Source organism: Anser cygnoides, chromosome 5 (assembly GCF_040182565.1).
Source record: "Anser cygnoides isolate HZ-2024a breed goose chromosome 5, Taihu_goose_T2T_genome, whole genome shotgun sequence".
Classification (NCBI taxonomy): domain Eukaryota; kingdom Metazoa; phylum Chordata; class Aves; order Anseriformes; family Anatidae; genus Anser; species Anser cygnoides.
In genome coordinates this window covers 51,059,654-51,075,000 of record NC_089877.1, presented here as the reverse complement: position 1 = coordinate 51,075,000, position 15,347 = coordinate 51,059,654, and the positions used below count along the sequence as shown (strand labels likewise).

General features: G+C 41.6%; 1 protein-coding gene across 2 annotated transcripts; it reads left to right on the top strand.

The window, feature by feature from the left end:
- The first annotated feature begins 3,440 nt into the window (after nt 1-3,440).
- On the top strand, nt 3,441-14,077 carry LOC106033766 (alpha-1-antiproteinase 2-like). Of its 2 annotated transcripts, none has more exons than XM_013177500.3 (5): nt 3,441-3,557; nt 8,724-9,380; nt 10,315-10,585; nt 12,503-12,650; nt 13,829-14,077. In XM_013177500.3, the coding sequence occupies exons 2-5, from the start codon at nt 8,741-8,743 to the stop codon at nt 14,021-14,023; spliced, it is 1,254 nt and encodes a 417-aa protein (XP_013032954.2). In that variant the 5' UTR covers nt 3,441-3,557; nt 8,724-8,740; the 3' UTR covers nt 14,024-14,077. The 2 variants fall into 2 exon arrangements, with proteins under 2 accessions (XP_013032954.2, XP_066854391.1); XM_066998290.1 differs by lacking the exon at nt 3,441-3,557 and adding an exon at nt 5,177-5,308.
- The last annotated feature ends 1,270 nt before the right edge of the window (nt 14,078-15,347 follow it).

Here is a 15,347-nt window from a genome sequence, read left to right as displayed (position 1 = left end):
ATTCCTGAGAGCTGGGTTTCAGTCTTTTTGATTAGCAACCAAGGATAATGTAGGTTTGAAGGCACCTCTGGAGGTCATCCAATCCCATCACCTGCTCACAGCAGTGCCAACTTCGAAATCCGATCAGGTTGCTTAGGGCCATGTCCAGACAGGTTTTGGACGTCTCCAAGGACACTAATTTCACAGCCTCACAGAGCGACCTGTCCTCATGTACTACCACCTTCCCTGTGAACATTGTTTTCCTTATGTCTAATTTGCATTTCCCTTGCTGCAACTTGCATCCCCTGCCACACACACCACCAATGTGCACCCCTGGCTCCATCTTCTCTCTAACTTCACCCGTCACATAGGGTAGGACAACACATACAGCATCCCCCATCATCATCTCTTCTCCAGGATGAAAAAGCCTTGGGCTCCCAGCCCCTCCCGCCTTGTGCTGGGCTCCAGCCTCCTGACCACCCTGGTAATCTTCCACTGGTCTCAGTCTGCTCCAGTACATCCACATCTCGCTTGCACAAGGGAGGCCAAAACAGGAGACAGCACTCCTGACACAGACAGAGGGGAATCATCACTTCACTCAACCTGTTGGCTGTGCTTCTGCTAGCACGGCCCTGTACATGGCAAGCCAAATTAAATCTGAGTACAGACTCCTCCTAAAAATAACAGTCGAGCTCCTGGCCTCCTCTAAGAAACATTTTCTCCTTTCATTGAGTCAGTATTAGCAGCTGTGAGCACATGGAAAGCTGGACCAATTAATCAGTGGAAAAGAGGTCTTTTTTTCCTGGGAGGAGGGAGGACACCAAAAGTGCTGTAGCTGGCACAGGAGAGACAGTGGGAATGCTGGAGGATGAAACACCTCTGGCAGCAGCAGCCTGCACTTACATGAGGTTAAAGCAATTGCAAACCCATAGCCTGAGAGGAGGACAAAGCAGACTGATGAAAATTAAGTCTCCTAGGGACCCAGAGGGGCTTCACTGCATAACAGAAAGAAACTGATCCTAGAGAGGAAGAAAGGGTAGACACTCACTGTGCTGACATGTGGGAAAGGCAGAGCTATGTGTGTGTTCCTTTACTGGGGCTGGAAATAATATCAGTGGGCCACAGCGCCCTGGAGTGAGCAGGGACCTCCTGCATGGGGCTGGCAGGAGGAAAGTCAAGAGTACAGCATGCAACAGAGGAAAGTGCAACTTAAAGGTGAAGATCTGCCAGGTCTTTGCTTGGAAGGACCCTTGATACAGCTGTACCTTCTGTGTATTGGTGCTGCAGGTAACTTCTTGCAGGAGGTCGCTACTGAGCTTTTTGTATAACCGAGAGTGCCTTTCCCCTTGAAACACAGTGAGAGACAGCTCTGCAAATTAAATGTAGCCTGCCAGCAGAGAGAGGGATACTGCCTTCACCAGCTCCACACTGACATTTAATCTCAGCAGTGTGGTAGGAGGGACTCGTGTGCTCTTTATACTCCAGAGGGCATCACCAGAACAACAACCAGTTGTGGTTTGAAATGGCTTTCAGGGTAATTAGTTAAATATTTAAAAAAGATTAAAGTGTTTCTCTGCCAGAGAAGCAAACATACAGTTTTTCTAATTTGAATAATTGATTTATTTTGGACTACAGCCAGCCTGTTTCCAAGGGAATGCATGCTGGATGGCTTTTGTTAACGTTGCCAATTTACTGAAGATGGAATAGTGTTATTAAGATCTTGCAATAATAATATTAAAACAACAACAAAACAAAAAAAGGAAAACAAAACAACAAAAAAACACCTTGGGGTTCAAAGTAATAAGATGCTTAATGTAGAGTACTGATAGTTTGATCCAGAGCAAATGGAAGAATTCCTAACAGCACTTTCATTAAAGAGTTGTCTTTCAAAATATCAGAGAAGTGGTCCGTTGACTGGAAAAAATAAAATTAAAAATTAAAAAAGTGAAAATGCAAGTTCATATGCAACATAATTTGTTATCTAATATTGAAACAGAGTCTCAGCATATTTCAGGATTATTTACATGATTGGATGAAACTGCTGTACACACAAGGGAAAACAAATCAGCTATCACATTGCAGATAACGTTGGAGGTTGGTATGGATTAGATTTTATTCATTTTCCCTCTTGCACACTCATACAAATGTCAGCAGGTAGAGGACACATTCCACTGCAAGATTAACCTGTTCTTAAATGAAGTCATATTAAGTCAGTTGTTTTTTTCTTCACATTTCTCAGTACCTTTACTCATAGCTGCACTTTTTTGTCTTGAATTGTGTTCTCATTTGTCTCTTGGTGCATGTTATTACTCACCTTTAGTCTGTACGTGCTCTAGGTAAACCTCTGTATCTTTAGAGGCTGTTTTCATTCGTTATTTTAAAAACCCTTCAAGTGCCCAACTGCTTTTTTCCAGCTGGTAAACAACTCAAAAAAATATTCTAGCAGCCTGGATCCAAACTCGTACTGAACTGCTCTGCTTAACTTTGCATGGGTGAGAGGAATAGAGGCGAAGGAGAGAAGAGTGGAAAGAAAGAATTTGTAGCAGCTCCCACAGCCATGCAAAATGTAAAGCCTTGTTTCAACACATCACCTGCAAAGAAAAACCCGTCTCCCCAGAAGATTCAGTGATGCTTCCTTTAAGCAGCAATTACTGCTGCAACCCCCGGCCTCCCAAGGGGATGCTCCTGCGGGTTGGCAGCTGACCGCATGGGTCCAACCTTCACATATAAGCATGCTCTGGCATACCGGCCTGATGCTTCCTTGTCTGCAATTTGGTAGTAACTTCACGATGTGCCAGCACACACACACAGAGCACAGTGCAGCTGTTTGTCTGCCCACCTGTCACTGCCTGCCAGGTCACATCAGTCTGGCTGGGACACGCTGGGTACCACCGGCCCCAGAGCACCCATCTCTGCCATCACATCCCCATCCCTACAGCAGCCCTCAGCCACTGCTAGCACCAGTGCTACTGCTTTGATTTTAAGTTTACTAGTGAAGTCCCCAGCAATTGTCCCTTAGTAATGGTAATGTAGATAATTAAGAGATATTGGATAATTTAAAACAAATACGCCAAATAAAAGCTATTAAAAGTCTGGTGTAGAGGAGGCAGGATGTTTCTGTGCAAAATACTGAGATGAGATCTGGCTGCAGCATGCATCCAGCTGTCTTTTCCAGGGGCTTTTTTCTAGTATATGTATGTGTTTAATTTTACTCATTTCAGTAGTTCTAATGTACCTAGTCAGGCTGTTTACACAAGTTAATGATGCATGTGAAGTATTTGCTAGAGCAAGGGGCTGGATTCCCAGCAGGAGATTGTGCAGAAATGCAGGAGGACTCTTATGACTGTTGTAAGCAAAGACAGGGCTAGGCCATGCATATACAGCAAAAATCAGGTGCCTCCCCCCCAAAATTGTCTTCATTGTTTGCTCTCTACCATTCCTAAAGTAATAACACTTGTCTGCCCTGGTTAATGTTTTCTAGAGGACGCTTTGCTTTCATAACGCTATTTAACAGTATAAATAAGAGAGGGAGCTGCAGGGTAGTCCTGGTGAAGACAGCAGGATCCTTGGAAGCTGCTGTAAGTAGTGATTTTTTTTGTTTCCTATGGAGACTTCAAAAGTGTATCCTCCTGTTGCATGCAATTGATTTTAAGCCTTTCCTAGGGTTGTACCTTATATTGAAATCTGTCTTAGCAATTGTTCCAGTGATAAAGAGGCTTATTTGGTCAGCTGGATACAAAGCACAGAGGCACTGCAATTTAGGCATGGAGTTGCCTGCATGTTGTTAGATGGCTGGCAGGAAGAATAAGAATGTAGAAGCCAGAGTGGGGTGTCTAGTTGTCTGGCAGAGAAGCAAGGTGAATTCTGGAGACAAAAAAACCTAAGCACCTAAAGGAGGGATACCTCCTGACCTTTCCTGCTAGAGGGAACAGGCTCCACTCCATCCAGAGCCTGAGGATGGGTGCCCAGACATTGATGCCTTGGTAATCCTTTTTGAGTAATTCTGCTGATTATTATATTCAAGGCCTACAAGAAACATCTTTGCTAGGGAATGGGATATCTGAGGTCTGTTTCCCTTTTAGATGAGACATCTCCTTGTTGCTCTAACAACCAGATTACTGGAAAATTGAGAAAGAAAGAAGGAAAAGGTATTCTCCACACACTCAGATTATGAGATCACAGTGAGGCCAACATGTAACATTCACGCACCTAGAGACTGGGTAGTGGTCAAGTGCACACGGGAAAGTAAAAACTGGGAACCCAGTCTGATCCGTTCTTGGGACAGTTTGTGCTTTGTGCTGAAAAGAAATTTCCTCTGTCTCATCTGACTGCCCTAACCAATGCACTGGTCCTTTTTTTTTAATCTTTTTATTCTCTGGCCTCAGTGATACTTCATCCATGAGTGTGTGCAGCAACTCAGGTCCAACAGCAAATACCAGAAATGCCCTGGTAGCAGATTGAGAGCTCATGTTCACCTGTTTCCACATAAAAGAGGCCTAGAAGTGTGTGTTGCGCTTCCTGGGTGAGCTCTTTGGTGCTCAGCTGTCCTGCAGAAGATAGATGACACTGGGAACAGCTCTGATTTGAGTCCCTCCATTCCCTTCTCCCAAGGTTTCTTTGGACTTAATTGGTCATGTTCAAGAAAATTTGGCAAAGGGCTCAATGTTTTAAAGAAGTTCCTAGAAGTTTCACCCAAAAGTCTGACAGGGAAGTTTACTCCATGCAAGGGAAAGCAACACACCCATGTACAGTCACATGCATTTTTAAGAATACTGTAAACTTGGATTCCATGTTTCTGTTGCAAAAGGAATTACTTTTAATGAAATGGTCACAGTGACTGAATTCTTTGCAGAACCTGATACCCTTGGCTTTTGCTGGCAGTCTTCTCAGGGGCCTCCAGCAAGTACAGAGGCATCAAACTGTGAATCACATAAGTAAATGTCTAGCTGATCAGTATGGAAAAGTCCCTGAACATGTCAAGGCACATACTATGAAGTACCTAGAGAGCTTTCAGGCCAGCCAGGAAAGCACATACTAGTTTGTGGTGCTCCTGTGACTAGGCAGTCCCGGACAGAAGGTTTCTGAGATCGTTTTCTCACACACAGGTGTGACTAGTCATCTTTCCTTTGTGACTTTTTTGTGTGCTTGGGTTGTTTTTTTCTCTTTTTTGGATGTGGCCCTGAGTAGAAGAAAGTAGTTCAGCAGACACCAGTGGTGGCGGTGGAGTCATGTCTTGATGTGCCTGGTGCTCCCAGAGAGCAGCTTTCAGGAAAGAGATTTCTCAGATTCCCTCACTTAGAATCAATCAAGAGGGAAGCAGCACCATCTGGTGAGCAAACATCTTTTCTATTTCATGCTTGCATGTGCTTTTGAGTACTGCAAATGTTCATGGTTAAAATGACATTACAGGTGAGGACCCCTTGTAGGAAAGGCATGGGATGAATATCCACCTCCTGGACAATTACATGGGATTCTAAAGTCAGAAAATTGTATTCAGAAACATCTCTCCAAATAATAGAGACAAAAATCAGCCCTCAAATGGACAAATTTGTTATATCCACAAAGAATCAGGTTCTGTCAGTTGGAAAATTTAGTCTAGCTCTGCTATTGGTCTTTTGGTAGAATTATTTTAGGGTAACTTACTTAAGCCAATCACAGTTTTCTCCATTTTCTTTGTAGGACAGAGTGTCCAAAAAAGTACTGCTATTCTGGGTTTCATGGTAGGGAAGATTGTAATATATTCAACATGTAATATATATTCAACAAATGTTATCACCAAATCTATTACAGGTAAATTGCTTGAAACATCACTAACCTCCAGGTGTTGGCACGTTCTTATGCCATTGTCTGTTTTGATTGAAAGCTCTTCATGAAAGAAACCTTTTCTTGAATACCACAAAGATATTGTCATTGCCTTACATAGATATAAAAAAAAAAAAGAAAATGGGTAGAGAATTAACCTAGTTTCGTTCCAGGCTATTCAACAAGTCGATGTAAATTTGGAATTACAATGGAAGAGATCTTCACTTCTATTCCCATGTTTGTGGGCAATCTGACAGATTGCCTCTTAGCAAACTGTTCTTCTGGGGATGGTATAAGTCTTAAGATAGGAAGCTCTCTTCAAAATTAGCTTCTTCAGATAGGGAATTCTCTAAGGGCTTTTTCGCACAGGATTCTATCTATCTCTTTTGTTTGTTTGTTTTTGTTTTGTTTTGTTTTGTTTTTTTAATTGTTAGCAAATATGCTTGGTAAGAAAACACCTCAGTCATAGAGGTTGCCTGAGAATCTGCACCTTCTGTTTCATATGGAAACAGTCCCTGTTTTCAATTTATCACCTTCAATTTATCACCAGGTTGATCACCTGCTAACCTAGCAGCCACAGTAATATAAACTAGAATAGTAAATATCAGGTATGAAGTAATAGCTCCCAGTCATATTCTAAAGGCTTACAGGATGCAAATTCTATTGTAAAAGTACCTTTATTCTTTGAAGAATAGCCTAATAGAGTCGGACACATCCATCTTCAAGGCTTAAACAAAACACACACACAAAAGAGACCTCTACAAACTGCAGCTGCTGAGTCTTTCATAATCTCATGATTTTAAAATCAACCATTACCAAGATTTTTGTGAGGGCTGACTCATAAGTCTCAAATGTTTGTGATTGGCCAGTACTGAGTAACAGATGGATGATTCAGATTCAGATTGTATTTAATTATCTGTGAATTCAGAGCTGTAATAAAATGAAATTAATTCCATGAATGTTCATAAATCAAACACAAAGAGCAAATATGTCATAAATGTATAGAGGAAAAAATATAGGAAAAAAATCCTCAGAAAATTGTAATCAGTATTTTACAAAGCTACTGCAAAACCATGCTACATCCGTTAGCTATAATTTTGAGGCCAGGTCAGTTAAATTCTACATCTACTTTGCATTCCAAATAAATATAAACTTGCATTGCAATGTGTATATAGAAAATTCCATCTATATGCTGTGTTTTGTTATAGTTATGAAATGTGATGAGATAGGGAACAGGTGGTGACTTATGTTTCATTCTTTTGTATTCATGTTATTCTTAATAAATTATGACTGCAGCTGAGTAAATAATTCACAGAGAATAATTTATCCAGAGGCAGATTCTGAATCAGACTGCTGGATACGTGAAAACAGATCAGGTTCAGATTTAATGCTTTTGCCTGGGAGTTGATTTCTTTTCAAAGTCTGACTAATACGTTGGATCTCTGATAGACGATTTTAAATATTCAGAACAGTTCTTATGTTGAGTTAGAAGGGGATAGATATATTGAGCAATATCATTTCAATGTCAAAATCAGAGAAGGCCAAAATATAATTTAAAGTTACTGTGCACAGTAATTGAAAATGTAGTTATCGAGAGCCCTTATGGTTCTTCCATTTGTCAATAACAGAGTAGGTGTTATTGCAAGCAGGCCTGTTTTTAGAAATACTTCTATCAGACATGTAATTGTTTGAATGCTTGATTATAGCTCAAAAATGTTTTGTCATTCTTATGCAAGTCTAATTGTAACTGGATATTCAAATACTAATAAAAATTGCTCCCTCTGATGTTATGGAGAAATTAGGACCATGATCATAGCCCTTTCTGACCACAGTCTTTCAAGTTGAATCATGCCAGAACAGAAAAGTGCAATTAGTTTAATACGTCTCTCCTTGCACAAGTTTTAACAAATCTAGTTCATTATCTCCACAAACTCGTTGCAAGTCTCTCACCACTTCTTTGCGCTAGGTTGCTCAGAAATGAGGCCTGCTGTGACTCCACGTTTCCAATATCCAATTATAAGAGCTGATATAGTGTCAGCTCTGCAAAGGAATGTAGATACCACAGCCAAGAGAAATAGGTTAAGATAAATGTATTGCCCTTTGACCAGTAGAGCAGCTGATAAAAATAAGGCCTTGTTTTTGTTAGTGTCATTGACTCCTTTAGCTGGGCTGAAAATGAATCTACTCCAATGGTTTGGTTTGTCTACTAAGAGACAAAACGTTACTTCAGGTTCTTATTTAAAGTGTCACATCATTTTTATTCAGAAAGAAAGGGAACGTATTCCTTAGAGACATAGAACTTTTTATTTGGTTTGCTACTGAAGAACAGTCACCATCATTTGTCTTCTCTTGAAATAGAGGGCCTTATCAATCTGAACAAAAATTTATTTAAAAATCTCCTCCATGTCTGTTTGCTCAAATTCTGTTTGTATGTAGCTACTGATTGCTGCCCACTCGCATGAATTTCCTCTTTCTTCCCTTACTCACAAAACATCCAGAGTTGCTCTATGATGCTCTTTACAGGAATTATCTTAGACCATTAATGTCAAAAGCACAGTGGTATTGCAGCCCTCCAGTGGTTGCCATGGTATGTTTTCTGGTGGGACATGCTCTGCTCTCTGGCCTGCTGAGGGTGCTGTGTATTCAGCTAATCTACACCAAATATTGCCTTTGTGGATGTATAGGGTAAGGCCAGAAGAAAAATTTGTGGGAGATTTGCCAGGAGGCCTGTAGAAATAAAAATAAATAAATAAATAAATAGATAAATAGACAAATAAATAAATAAATAAATAATAAAAACACCTGGCAAGAGGTGTTTTTTTAGAGGAAACTGAGGACAAGAGAAAGACATAAGAACTTTTGTTCTGTGAGAACGACAGAATAACTATATCTACATGATTTATTTATTTACCCTAGTAATAGATTCTCTTTTTCCTCCATAGGATTTTAATGCAAGAAGATGAAGACCAATTTTTACGTATATTTGCTACTGGCTGGGCTTCACGCTGTTGCCCATGCTCAGCTTGTTACCAGCCACCATGATCCAAATGAACCTAAAGACCATGTGCATTACGCAGGTGAAGCGATCGCTTGCCTCAAACTAGTTCCAAGCAATGCTGACTTTGCATTTCATTTTTTTAACAAGGTTACACTAGAGGAGCCTAATAAGAACATTTTCTTCTCTCCTGTAAGCATCTCCACTGCCTTTGCAGTGCTGGCCCTAGGGGCTAGGTCAACCACACAGACTCAGATCCTGGAAGGACTCGCCTTCAACCTTACAGAGATTCAGGAGAAAGAGATACATGAAGGCTTCCACAACCTCATCCACATGCTGAGCCATCCCGAGAGTGGGGTCCAGCTCAACATGGGGAGCGCTATCTTTCTAACGGAAAAGCTGAAACCACTAAAAAAGTTTTTGGATGATGCCAAAGCTTTGTATCAACTGGAGACTTTAACCACCAACTTTAACAATCCCACAGAGGCTGAGAAGCAGATCAATGATTATATAGAGAGGAAAACATATGGGAAAATTACTAATTTGGTCAAGGAAATGGATCCACAGACTGTAATGCTCCTGGCTACCTTTGTTTTCTTTAGAGGTAAGTCCTCTAGTATTCAGGTTCATGTCATTCATTATAATCAAATGATCTCTTCGGCTCAGCTGCCACCTTTGGAAATTGTTCCAGGGGAAATTTGAAATGCTCTTTGCTGGGACAGAAGCCCCTCATAGCATGCTGCAGCCAGGTAGAGCAGCAGGGCCCTGCTCAGCACCAGAGGTGGCAGGAGAGCCTGCAGGCTCAGCTCTGCCCATAGCAGCCAGGAAGCTCTGCTCCAAGACACAGCCTCCACACAGCCTCAGCTCACTTTCATGGGTTTAGCCATAGCTCCAACTGCCCCACATTCTTTTAGTTTTCACTGAAGGAACTGAGATGAACGCATGATCTATTCCTTTAAAAGCATCTCTTTAAAAGTGTGCATGATTCAATGGCCTAATTTACTATACACTACATAATCCTATTTTTTCCTATTGGAGTCCTTGAAATGTATACACATTAACATATTTATATACAGAAGAAGCTAGTGATGAGCAGAAGAGGGCATTTTAAGGAACAAAGTGGAAACAGTGCATTTCTGATGTGGGTTTGATGATGTGCTATTAAGCCTGACACAACAACACTTAGATATGAGATCCTACATTAATCTTATCTATAGATTGAGGCTTATTATTAAAGTCAATAAAAATTAAATGCATATACTATATGAATGCACAGATGATGTCATGTAAGCCTTTAAATGACAACTCATGGAAAGGCCACTTAAATCACCAAGAGAAAAAAGTAATGGAACCTAATACGCGCTCTTGACCAGGTAAAAGATTCTTTCCTTACTGTGACATGCATGTTAAAATGGTAAGTTTGAAAATTGTGAATTTAGCAATTGGGGGAATAGGTGAGTATAATTAGTTATATAATATTCCATTTATGATGGGATGAGACATGGTATATTCAGTCACATTTTATCTCTCTGTATCAGGCAACTGGGAAAATCCTTTTAAACCAGAGAACACTGAAGAAAGGGAGTTCTTTGTGGATGCTGAAACTATTGTGAAAGTCCCTATGATGTACCAGACAGGCAGATTTGACTTGTATTTCGATGAGGAGCTGTCTTGCACCGTGGTACGTCTTCATTACAACGGAAGCGCTACAGCATTTCTAGTTCTACCAGCAAAAGGGAAAATGAAGCGGTTAGAGCAAGAGCTGGTCAAGGAAACCATCCGGGAATGGTCAGACCGTCTACTCCAGAGGTAATCTGCCAGTCAGCTGCAGTGGCACCTAGATGAAGTCTATTTTCTTTTTTAGGAATGCAAACACTACAGAACACAAACGCTATTGCTGATTCTGGGAACTGAGTGGGTTATTTTTGGCTTGTGCATCCTAGCTGTAAAAATCTTGCAGCTGGTTGGTATTTAACTATTCTCTTGTTGATGCTTGAGTGACTTTCTGCTCCCCCCACTAGGGTGGAGACCATCCTGATCAGGTCTCAGGAGTACCAAATAGCAATCCTATCTTGGGGTTTCTAAAACAGTCTACTGACAGAGTGAGAAGGTGGCAATTCCAAGGCAAATCCCCTATACTGAGGTTTCAGCTAACGTGTTTTACCTCACATATGTCACTGACACACTGTGACTCAGACGTATGTCTAAACCCTAAATAAACCATAACTTAGGCAGTTTGTATTAATGCGTACGTACGTAATATGTCCTACACAAATATCTTCCTTACAAGGGCCATTGCAGCACACAGCGGTTGTTATAACAGGCTGGTGATTAATTACTGGTGCCCTGATTTTCTGGCATTTTGTTTTTGAAACTATAAAAATCTAATGAGGTTCTGTTAGCTCCTACCACTGAAACTAACATCAGCTAACACGTTTTACAACCTTGTTTGTCTGGGAGGGAAGAGATCTAAGCACCAGTAGATGAGTAATATCAAGTTAATACGTGCCTAATTTACAAAGCTCTGCCCTGATTCACAACTAACAAGGCTTTGGAGTTCACACCCATGATTCTTGGTGCATCATTATAGAAACGCCGCCACAGTTAATAAAGACATAGTGGGCAGCACATTGGATATGAGTTAATAATGTGATGCCTCAACTACAAAAAATAAAAATGTATTCTCAAGTGAAAAATCAGAAAAATCCTTACCTAAATAGATTCTTGGTGCAAGTTCCTTCAAGACCAACATATGAATAAATTCTTCATGTGAGAGGCTGTGAGAACAAAGTGGCAATTTCAGTTCTACTATTACATTGATGGCTGTATTAATAAGCACGGTCCCATCATCTTCTAATGCACGGGGCAGTATCATAGAAAAGCAACAACAGTGGGGTTTGGATTTTTTTCATCCCAAGTTATCCCAGGGAGAGACATCAGAAGATGTGAGCTACCAAAAGGATAATTCCTGCAGTAGGTGACTAAGAGGCTCTGAGGGTCCCTAGATAGCACATGAAGAGAAATTCAGCAGAAAGTATACTAAGCAGGAACTGCCCACAGCTAGCCTGGAGGTGATGTAAATCCCATCAGGAGTAACTTGTAGACTACAGTTTGATCTCTAGAGCTGGACCAAGCATGTTCTGCATATCTACTCTATCTGCTCCTCACTGTTAAAGGCAGACTCAATCTGCCTTTATTGTAATTCCATGGCCAGCCAATGGAAGGGAGACAATTAGAAGATGGGGTGCCCGAGGGTAGAGGTGGTAGGGCACAGACCCTCCCGTGAACCATGTCAAAGGCCACAGCTATGCCAAAAGCACTGCTTTGCTTTGAAATGCTGGGCTTTGTCGCACTTTTGCCCAAGCAGACCTGTCTGTGCCTACTTCAGGTCCCTCCTTGCTTGAGCAACCTGGGCATCCATCTCTGTGCCTCATTTTCCCTGGCTGTAAAGAGGGCCTCTCAATACTGCCCTCCTTTACAGAATACTCTCATATTTGCTAAAGCAAAATGCCTGACAGATATCAGTAGTAGTAGTAGTAGTATCAATGACAGCATCTGTATCACCATGAGAAGGACCAGCAATCAGATTAGCACTCCTTGTACATTCATGGCTGGTACAGCGCCCTGGCATTTGACACCCATGAGAGTTACAGAGCATTCCCACCATCATTTACCTCAGTGTAAGGTCTGTCTTACCACCCTCTGTGTTTCTCTTCTGCCTGACAGCACAGTGAGACTCTACTTCCCCAAATTTTCCATCTCTGGGAGCTATGAAATAACACACGTCCTTAGCAAGATGGGAATTGTGGATGTGTTCACTGACCGGGCAGATCTCTCTGGCATCACTGGCGCACCGGAGCTGAAGGTTTCTAAAGTAAGTCTGAGACCACCAGCCCTCTCCTTCCTTTCACAAACACGTTCTACCACAGAGAAAGCTACACTTTGTGGTAGCATCCAAAAACACCAGCTAAACACAGCTCCCAGCTTCCCAGTTTACCACAGCCAGGATCACCCTGGCTTCAATCTGTGAGTTTACATCTGAGAGGATTTGGGCCCTCAGTGACATTGGAGATCAGATTAGTTTGCTGCACAACTCTTTTTTCCAAGACCAAGATCAGACAAGATCTCCTGAGGTGTATCTAGAACATGAGTAAAAAACATCAACCCTCAGCTCCTCAGGAGGAGCCGCTGGTGCTCCTGGGAACACCAAGGCCCTAACACCCTGCAGACTGTTTTGGAGGTGCAGAGCTGGCGTCCCCCACATATGCCTGAAAGTTGGCCAAGAGAACAGGACAGCAGCCTGGTCACCCCTCCAGCCTGGTTAGAGGCAAGCACAGAGCCCTGCCAGGGCTGGGGGCCAGCTGGGCATGGCCACCTGCAGGGCCTCCCCTACCCCAGGATGAAGAGGAGAGACTGGTGAGAAACAGTAGAAGGCACATGGGGGAGAAAGGTCAGAGAAAATCTCAATATTAGGGGATGCAATTTAGATAAAAGGACCTCTTTTTTATTATTATTTTTATTTTATTTTAACTTGGGAATTCAATAGAGCATTATTTCTAGTGGCAGTTTATTTGCATTTGCCCAAATAATCTCTTTTCCTGCTTTTTAGGTGCCTTCTTTCCTTGTATGCAATAGGGCAAATAAAAGCATTTAACTCAATGCAAGAACAAAGTCTGTTATCCTCTTTTTATTTGTCTCAAACAGCACAAGAATCCCTCACACATTTCTTGTCACCCTTCAGTACAGGGTGGATTTCACTGTGGAGCTTACAAGTGGAATGTCCATTCTTCATCCAGTCTTTGCAACAGAAGACAAATAGCTTGGGACTATTATTATTATTATTATTTATTTGTTAAAATTTATGTAGCTCTATGCTGGTCCTCATTTAAAGCAGCTATGACTACAACAACACAGCTCACATCTCTACTGCCCCTACAGATCCTCTGCAGTTGACTCTCCAAAGCGGGGCTGCTTTAAACAGGGTCTGGTTCACCTCTCAGGTTGCTGTTTTCTGCCCAGAATGACTTCGTGTTGTTTGTTTTTTTTTCCTAGGTTGTCCATAAGGCTGCTCTGGATGTTGATGAGAGAGGTGCTGAGGCAGCAGCAGCAACTGCTGCTGAAATAATGACCGTGTCCCTTCCTCCTGCCATTGAATTCAACCGTCCCTTCCTCATGCTGATTTTCGATAGAGATACAAACAGTACTCTCTTCATAGGAAAAATAGTTAACCCAACTATCACTAGCTGAAGTGACATATGAATTCTTTTTGTTATTACTGATTAAAGAAGTTTTGAAACTGCATGACACCATCTATTTCCATTTGTATGAGCTAAATATACAGTTCTTTTGTAGGAAGAATTTTCGTTCTATGCTACTGTTGAAAACTGATGGTATTGACCATGACACTTGCTTAGGAGGAAGCAAGAAAAATGTTTTGATTTCATTTAACAAAGAATGACTTTTTTACTTAACTGAAAGCCGAGGAAAGACCTGCTAAGATTTGCTAGTATTCAGGGAGAGACATTTGTATTACAATGGAAGATTCCTGCTTAGCAAGTCGTTGTCAGCCAGAATAGCAGATAAAATGATTAACACTTCTGCAAACAAAGCAGAGGTGGTTGTAATTTGCCATAAGTACATAAGAAAGTAAATAAGAGATGGGAAGAGTTGGATCAACAATACAAGGTAATGGGAAACTGAAGCTTTGAATGGAATCAGCACTGGAAACGTGAAAAATTGGCTTAAACACGGGGAGAGAAATCTCTTTTCTCCACCATAAACCTTTTATCATTATTAGCATTAATCTAGCAGCAAATCTTCCTGAAAGAGCTTCTTGCATCTCAGAACAGAGCTAGAGGATCAAATCTGCTCTTCAGCCTGAAGACTTTGAACCAAGTATTGCCAATTCAACAGCCCGCATGGGTGGTTGACTTCTCACACATGTATCCGTCAGTGACCAAAAGGAGGATGTAGCTGGATGAGCTGGCAAGGTATTTGGACAGCAATTACACAACACATTGTCAGCTGAGATTTGTAAAAAACACATAATAAGGGTCTAGCAAATTGTAGGTGTTTGAAGTGCCGCCCTTTTATAGCTACCGAGGTAGATCGGTAGATATCACCCCATAAGCAGGTTGCCTGACTCACAGGGTGGTGGCAGCCACCCAGGTGGGACAGAAGGCAGCTTGAGGGAGGCTGGTAACCTCTTTCAGTAGACTTGTCTTGGCAGCAGGTACAAGAGCACAGTTGCCCCTTTTTTTCCTACAGCCGTGGTTTTTTGGAAGGAGATGAAATGGTGTCACGGCATCAGGAATCACAGCAGGAGAGGCCGAATGGCTTGGAAAGCTAACAGCCTCAGTAACGTCTTGTGTGGCCTCTGTGAAATTAGAGCAAGGGTGATTTTATCAGTCTGGTGCACGTGTAAGAAACAGCAAAGCATGATCTCCCCTTCACAGCTGAAAGGAAAGACCCCTTTCTGCTCTTTGTTCCTACTAAAAATATCCTGTTAACTGTTACACTTCATGTTTGACAGTCTTTCTTGACTAACTGCACATAATCTCTGCATTGATAA

What these genes read in the sequence shown, in the direction of transcription:
- LOC106033766 (XM_013177500.3), top strand. Translation starts at nt 8,741, where the DNA reads ATGAAGACCAATTTTTACGTATATTTGCTACTGGCTGGGCTTCACGCT. An exon ending in TACCTTTGTTTTCTTTAGAG is followed by an intron (nt 9,381 to 10,314) that starts GTAAGTCCTCTA and finishes TCTCTGTATCAG; the next exon opens with GCAACTGGGAAAATCCTTTT. An exon ending in TCAGACCGTCTACTCCAGAG is followed by an intron (nt 10,586 to 12,502) that starts GTAATCTGCCAG and finishes TCTGCCTGACAG; the next exon opens with CACAGTGAGACTCTACTTCC.